Source organism: Colobus angolensis, unplaced genomic scaffold (genome assembly GCF_000951035.1).
Source record: "Colobus angolensis palliatus isolate OR3802 unplaced genomic scaffold, Cang.pa_1.0 Scaffold6, whole genome shotgun sequence".
Taxonomy (NCBI): Eukaryota; Metazoa; Chordata; class Mammalia; order Primates; family Cercopithecidae; genus Colobus; species Colobus angolensis.
The window spans coordinates 9,817,435-9,825,224 of record NW_012119598.1 but is presented as its reverse complement, the minus strand read 5'-3'; the positions used below and the strand labels follow the sequence as shown (position 1 = coordinate 9,825,224).

Here is a 7,790-nt window from a genome sequence, read left to right as displayed (position 1 = left end):
GTGGTGTGATCTCAGCTCACTGCAACCATTGCCTCCAGGGCTCAAGTGATTCTCCCACCTCAGCCTCTTGAGTAGCTGGGACCACAGGCGCGTACCACCATGCCCAGCTAATTTTTGTATTTTTCGTAGAGATGGGGTTTCACCATGTTGCCAAGGCTGTTCTCTAACTCCTGGGTTCAAGTGATCTGCCCGCCTTGGCTTCCCAAAGTGTTGGGATTATAGGTGTGAGCCGCGGCACCTGGCTAGACTTCATGTTCTAATGACAGGAAGGGTCCATACATGTATAGATGAATAAGTTAGAAAGTACAGTAGAAGGTGATAAGTGTTCTCTAGAAAAATAAATGAAGAAAGGAGATCGTGCAGTATCAGGGTGGAGACAGGGGTTGCAGTTGTACATAGGGTGTTTTTGAGAAGTCCTCCCTGTGAAGGTGACATTTGAGCAACAACCTGAAGGGAAAGAATGAGAGAACCATACTTCACTCCTGCAGGAAGAGTGTGTAAGACTGAGGGAACAGCACATGCAAAGGTCCTGAGGCAGGAGTGTGCCGAAGAGTCTGGAGCACCCCAAGGAGGCCAGGGTGGCTGGAGTGGAGGGAATGAGCAAGGAAGGAGGAGGTGGAGCGAGGTTCAGGGAGGTGACGGGGCAAATCGTGCAGGGCCTGGTGGGCCACTTTGCCTATAACTATGGGTGAGAATTGGTGCCACTGAAAGGTTCCTAGCAGAGGAGCGGTTCCTTCTGGCGGCTGTGTTGAGGAGAGTTTGCAGGGTGTCAGGGTGGAAGTGGGGGACTAGTTGGGATGCCATGGCCGTAAACCAGGTGAGAACTGGCAGAGCTTGGACCGTGGTGGTAGGAATGGGCAGTGTGATACGTGGCTTGATAAACTGCCTAGACCCTTACATAGATGGTAAATGTATTTTTCATCTCACTTATGTCTCCGTTCATTACAGAAATAGGAAATGGTTATTGTAGAAAATTGGCTAGCTAGAGCAAATCCCAAAAGAAAATAACAGTCTCTCCTAAGTGGACCACCCAGTGTTAGAATTATTGAAGAAATTATATTTTAATCATTTTCTTTTTATATTACATTTGAAAGTACTGTGTTGAAATAGCTTAAACTGGCAGGAGCGGGCTTTTAGGTCACATGCACAGTGGGGTGCAGACTCTGCTTTTTAAGATTCAGTGGAGTATTTGACCGTTCTCCTGTACCCTGGAGGGGAAAGAGAAGAGTGAGAAGATGAAGCCTTTAGTTTGCTTCACGTGGCTTGCAGAGAAGGATGGGGGCTGGTGAGCATAGACAGCTATTCCCAGATTACAGCCAAATACAGATTTTGAAAATGATGAATGGAATTTCAGGGAATGGGGCCCTGTAAGTTCCCTGAGGTCCAGAACCGTGAGTGTCTTATCCTTTACTGTTTTCCTAACATGTGATTCAGCACCTGGCACATAGTAGGTGCCCAGTAAAAATATTTGTTGAGTACGTATGTGAATTAATAAGTAGGTATTAGATGGAATGAAACATGTCTTTTTGGAAAGATCAAGAAGGAATATCTGTCATGTGAGACCATCAGTAAGAAACCATTTGCTGAAAAAATAAAATAAAAATAAAATAAAAAAGAAGGGCTACCGGCATAAAAAGGAAGTCATTTCATTATTTAAAGCTTCATCTCAGATGCTGTTGCACACGTGCATGCACACATTCATTCATTCATGAGTCAGTTTTTGAGTGCCTGCTGTGTACCAGGTGACTAAGACAGAAAAGGTCCCTGTCTTCATGAGGTAACATGCTAGTAGGAGGGAGACAATTAAGAAATCGAACAAGGACATTTCAGATACTGGTAAGTTTGATGAAGGTATTAAACTAGGTTAGCAGTGGTGACCTTGAGGATACACAGATCAGGGCTGCAGTAACTGCAGAGAAAGCACAGGTGTGCTGCTCACAGGCGAGTGGGGCACAGACACAGGCACGGAGCATGGGACCCCGTGTGAGCCAGTGATGGGGATGGAGGAGGGTGGTCTAGGTGGATTTCTTTTTTTTCTTTTTTTCTTTCTTTCTTTTTTTTTTTTTTCTGAGACAGAGTCTTGCTGTGTTGCACAGGCTGAAGTGATCTCGCCTCACTGCAACCTCTGCCTCCCGAGTTCAAGTGATTCTCCTGCCTCAGCCTCCCGAGGAGCTGGGATTACAGGCTCCTACCACCACACCTGGCTAATTTTTGTATTTTTAGTGGAGACAGTGCTTCACCATGTTGGCCAGGCTGGTCTTGAACTCTTGACCTCAAGTGATCCGCCTGCCTCGGCCTCCCAAAGTGCTGGGATTACAGGCGTGAACCACTGCGCCTGGCCTAGGTGGATTTCATAAGGACCTGTGTTCAGGCCGTGGTGGAAAGACAGAAGGGAGCATGTGAGACCTTGCAGAGGTGGAATCCGCAGGAGTAATGGATGCTGGAGGAGTAGGGAGGGGGTGTCCAAAGTGATGCTGGGGTGTGCATCGGAGACTGGAGGAAGACGTGGTTCACCAAAATGGGGGCATCTGGAGGAGAGGAGAGGGCACAGGGTTAAGGGTGGAGGGCTTTTAGAAGCCTGAGTCAATGACCTTTTAACTAGGAAAGTAAGTCTCTAGACCTTTTCTCTTCTGTTGTTTGACACTCAGCAGTGTGTTGGGAACAGAACAGAGAAGACAGATGTGGGTAAAGTGAGACGGAGCCCGGCTGGCATACAGGACTGGGGGACTGAGGGTTGGGAGGTGGGCGGCAGGAGCAGACATGGTGGGCGATGGCCGGCGCAGCAGAAGGAGGCTTCGTGGCTCTGGCACAGGAGCACCTTTGAGCACCTTCTTCCTGTTCTTTGTTTTCTAGCCCGTGTTCCACGTCATGGGATTCTCTGTCACTGGGAGGGTCTTGAACGGACCCGAAGGAGATGGTGTTCCAGAAGCAGTTGTCACCCTGAATAACCAAATCAAAGGTGGGCTGACACAGCAGCCCTGGGCTGCTGACCAGCGCTCTTTCTGGATCACAGAGAGAAATGTAAAGGAACCGATGACTATATGAAAACATGGCAGCTTTTGGTCTCAAGTATTCTGGTGTACATGTAAGGATACACAGTTGTTTTTGGCTTATCTTCTGTTTGTGTGTTTTTGTTTTACAGTTAAAACAAAAGCTGATGGCTCATTCCGCCTTGAGAACATAACCACAGGGACATACACCATCCACGCTCAGAAAGAGCACCTCTACTTTGAAACGGTCACCATCAAAATTGCACCGAACACACCTCAGCTGGCTGACATTATTGCAACAGGGTAAGCTTATTGTGTGGATTTGGAAGTGCCAGTGTTTATGCTGGCAGCCAATGTAAAACAAAATGACCTGTGATCTGTGTGTCTTTGCTGAGCTTAAGAACTTAAGAAAGATTAGTACTTTTTTTTTTTTTTTTGAGAGAGAGTCTTGCCCTGTCATCCAGGCTGGAGTACAGTGGTACGGTCTTGAATCACTGCAACCTCTACCTCCCAGGTTCAAATGATTCTTGTGCCTCAGCCTCCTGAGTAGCTGGGATTACAAGCATCTGCCACCATGTCCAGCTCATTTTTGTATTTTTAATAGGGACAGGGTTTCACCATGTTGGCCAGGCTGGTCTTGATCTCCTGACATCAAGTGATCCACCCACCTCAGCCTCCCAAAATGCTGGGATTACAGGCCTGAGCCACTCCCAACCCCGGCCACTTAATTTACATTTAGTCCCTCACCTGAAAATTTTGACTAAAAAGGAAAACCCCCAGGCTTGTTTTGAAGAAAAAGCCAGCTAGTTATCAGCATTCTTGCCAAAAAAGGAATACTGCTACATGCCATCTCACTTGGGGTAGACTTAAAGGATGTCTACAAAAGGAAATTCTCCCAGTGAACAAAGCTGCAAGAAATGTATTTGCTCTTTCAATTTGAATGGAGAGAGAAATAACTGAGGTACATATATATCTAAACTCTGGGCAGCATAAGTGTCTTGACTGATTGATCATAAGATTAGAAGGAACAAAATTGAAAAGCAGAAACAAAAACTTAGGGCAGTCATGTGGATGGACCTATGGGAGTCGATCGTAAGCCCACTCTCTTATCACATCCTCCAGAAAAAGTTTCTAAAGAGCAAGCATTCAACACCCATATATGACTTGCCAGCTACTACAATGCTAGAAGAGTGAGCCAATTAACTGAGGGATCATGAAGCCATGCATGTGCCCGATAGCCTGTGCACCCTCTGGCCAATCATGATTTTGCTACAGCCACAGCTGAATGACAAACCTGCCAACAGAGAATGAGGTTAAGTCCTCTAAATGACAACATCCATTAGAGAGAAGCAGCAATCTCTTGATGGTGAGTCGATCATCATGGAACCCTACTACCCTGCAAGGTATCCTTATCAGACTGATAGCAGCTCCAGTTTCCTTACCATCCATAGGCCTACAAAATTCCTGATTACCAGCATGCTGCCTTCACAACAATATCTTACACAAGAGGATCCATTATCAAAAGAGTGTCTTACTGGTCTTGACACAGTACTCATTGGTCCTGCCATGTAAGACATCACTTATAAGCAGCCACTTAAGAACGGTGAAATTGCCAATTAAAATCTTAATTTAGGGGTCTTCTTGGGAACTCAACTTGGGTTTGGTGCTCCAGGATGGGATATCCATGTTGAGCCCACAGCTGACACATGATGCTGATTGCTAGGTGATGTCAATTGCTACAGTATATGAGTCCTGGGATCAAGTGATGCTGCCCATGAGCCTTTCTTGCCATTATTTTAAATAAATCCAGTTGCAGAACTTGTATTTCCCATCTCTGAACATGTAGGTTCTGCCAAGCTAGATATCCTGGTTTCTAGGGGAATCATTTCCACTAGGGCACACAGCATGGCTTTCAACACACTTAAAGCTGTGACTACCACCTAGTCACCGTCACTTATACTGGTAGATCAACAGGCAAGGAACAGTTATTAAACTGTTAAAGGTAATTGCTGCATAGTGGAGACAGGAAAGAGTACACCTGGAACCCAAGAGATCCACTGAGGCAGCATTGGGCACTCTGTGTCCAGCGATAACTGTATATAGGCAATAATAGCAATTCCAACAACAAAAAATGTGCAGCAAATCATGGTTGAGTCCCTTAGGAATTAAGGTCTGGGTTGTTCTACTAGGTAAGCAACCCAAACTAGGTGAAACTGAGTGAGGTGGGGGATGTCAGGTGGTGGAGGAGAGACATGATTCCTGTAAATTACTATCTCAGGACCAGTTTCAGCTCAAGTGACTGCAGCTTGTTCCATAAACTCTAAGCCTTTTGTAGAGACTGTAGCTTGCTAGCATTTGAAAAATTACTGGGAGATTTGATTTAGTAAAGACACAAGAATATCTGAACTACGTAAGTGTCACACCAAGTGTCAGGTTCCAGCCCATGCTGAGGTCTGAGGGGAGTGGGTGGATAGGTGGCAGATAGCTGAAAGAACACTTGGGGGCTGTAGGCAGATGAAATATGGTTTTATTCAGCAGCATTCTCACACTGTCTACCCTTGTCTTGGCTGCCTGCTCCTGCTCTGCGGCTCCTGCCACTCTCACACTTACAGCCACACTCTCTGGCATGCTTACTGGTTTCTGGCTCCCTCCTGTCTGACTGCAAGAGGGCCAGGTCTCCCTTACAGGGCCAGCAGTTTCACCCTGTCTCTCCCTGGGCACAAGACACATGTACAGTGTCAGCAGGGCAGTTATACCTTTTACAGACAATGGTGGCTCAGAGCTGAGTGTGAACTTACACAAGCAGGTTATATAACAAGCGGAGTTATGCACCTGCACTCCAAACTCACTGAGTCACGCTGGCCCAGATATCGGCCTTGGCCTATTCTTGACCAAAGCAGATCCATTTTCCTTACCGTAAGTTATGGAGCCCATCTTTTATTCATGTCCCTGTTGTAGAAACTGGTTTAATGGAGGTGTAACCTGGCCTTAGCTGCATTGTCTTCCTGTGCTGAAGCCAGGGTGGGAAATGTCCTTGGAAACCTACTTGAGCACTCACACAGGAAATTTTGGAGTCCTGTTGATGTTAGTGCCCCATGGGGACTCTTGACAGTAGAGGACAGGAGGCAGTAAACGGATGCACCCTACTCAGTTCTGTTGTGCCAGACCCCGTATTGACTCCAGTAGGAAGGAACTGTGTTGGAGAGGGTGAGGAAGAGACCCCCAGAGCCAGTGAACAACACACAGGATTTATCGAGGATTTACATATGGGGCAGGTCCTGGAGCAGCCAGCTAGATTTGTATAATGGCTGTTGTTGTAAAACTCATACAGTTTACACAGCATCTTCATCTAGCACCCCCCACCTGGCAACCTCCATTTAACCCCAAAGGTCCTTGGTTCCTTGCACATCCTGTGAATGGGCCAGGGATTCAGCTGTGCTTTACAGATAAGGAGAAAATCTCTGTCCTTAGCCTGAAAACTATAAACACACATTCTTCTTAGACCGTAGGGTCATTCTCCGGGTATGCTTAAGTTATTGCTTAATTTGATGCCTAGTTGTCCATACAGCATAACAATTTAGGTAACATACCTTTTGTTTTAAAATGTAGGTTTTATTATTTTTCAAGTATGATGAGGCCAAGAGCTTAAGAGGGACTTCCATTGCAAAGATAGTGCATTACTCCACAGTTCCCACACCATGCAGGGCCACATGGGAAAGTACCAGGATACTAGGTATCAGAAAGTGGGAGTGGGCCATGGGCAAGGGCTTTTAGTGTGTGTGTGTGTGTGTGTGTGTGTGTGTGTGTTTCAGGAAAGAATGGACCAGGTAGGATAAGCAGGGCAGAAAGGGTTAGGGTTGGCTGGTTGGAATAATTTTAGCAGGCTCTCCTGTGTGGGGGTTGACTGTAACAATATAGTACCTGGTCCTAGGGGTATTGGAGCAGGAGAATAATGGTGTGGAGTAAAAAAACCATTAAATGAGGGAGTCATCAGGGGGCATCGGTTTGTTGGCATATGAAAAACACGGTCCCAGGAGACCTCTTACCAGCTATCTCTGGGAATGGGCTAACTTTGAGAGGGGCAGTCCCTCTAGGGTCAGCAAAGGCCCAGATATCAAAGCATCAGAAATACAAAAAATAAAAAGGCATGGTTAATACACCCTTGTATTTTCTTTTCTTCCTCTTTTGCTTTACTTTTTTCAGGTTTGACTCCTTTTCCCTGAAATTGCTTTACGAATAAAGTACCTTTACACTGACTCTAGTCTCATGCCTTGCTTTCATAGGCTTTCATAGGGGATAGTCTCTGTTTCACAGAGAAAGGGGTGGGTGGTGGGAGAATGCCAGGTAAGAAAAAATTCTTTCTAAGTCACTGATTCACCTTTAGATTTCATTTCAACGTCACAGATTTTGACTCTGTGCATATTTAACAGATTCACTGGCCATGACTTTACAGTGTGAATGTTGCATTTCTAAAGAGAAGTGATTTGTGAAGGTAAAAATGCTGCATTAATAGAAAAGCAAGTCCAGCTGAGAAGATGGTTCTAAAGAACAAAAGTTGTGTTTTTGTTTGTTTGTTTTTATGGATGTGAGCCACGGGAGAAACCTCTCCTTGATTACTAGTAAAGTTAAATTTAAAAGCATGTATTTTGCTTCACATGGAAAATGGGATCTAAATCATGTATAGGGTATTATTAAAGATAAGAAGACTCAAGCCTGTAATCCCAGCACTTTGGGAGGCCGAGACAGGCGGATCACGAGGTCAGGAGATCGAGACCATCCTGGCTAACATGGTGAAACCCC

The 7,790-nt window shown here is 45.7% G+C and overlaps 1 protein-coding gene across 1 annotated transcript in view; it reads left to right on the top strand.

Annotated features, from left to right (window-relative positions):
- LOC105526803 (nodal modulator 1-like) overlaps positions 1 to 7,230 on the top strand; it is an 8,266-nt gene extending 1,036 nt beyond the window's left edge. Inside the window, exons 2-4 of the mRNA XM_011962908.1 lie at positions 2,854 to 2,959; positions 3,143 to 3,293; positions 7,194 to 7,230. Coding sequence (XP_011818298.1) covers positions 2,854 to 2,959; positions 3,143 to 3,293; positions 7,194 to 7,230 — 294 coding nt within the window. The remainder of the gene's footprint in view (positions 1 to 2,853; positions 2,960 to 3,142; positions 3,294 to 7,193) is intronic.
- Positions 7,231 to 7,790: the final 560 nt, after the last annotated feature.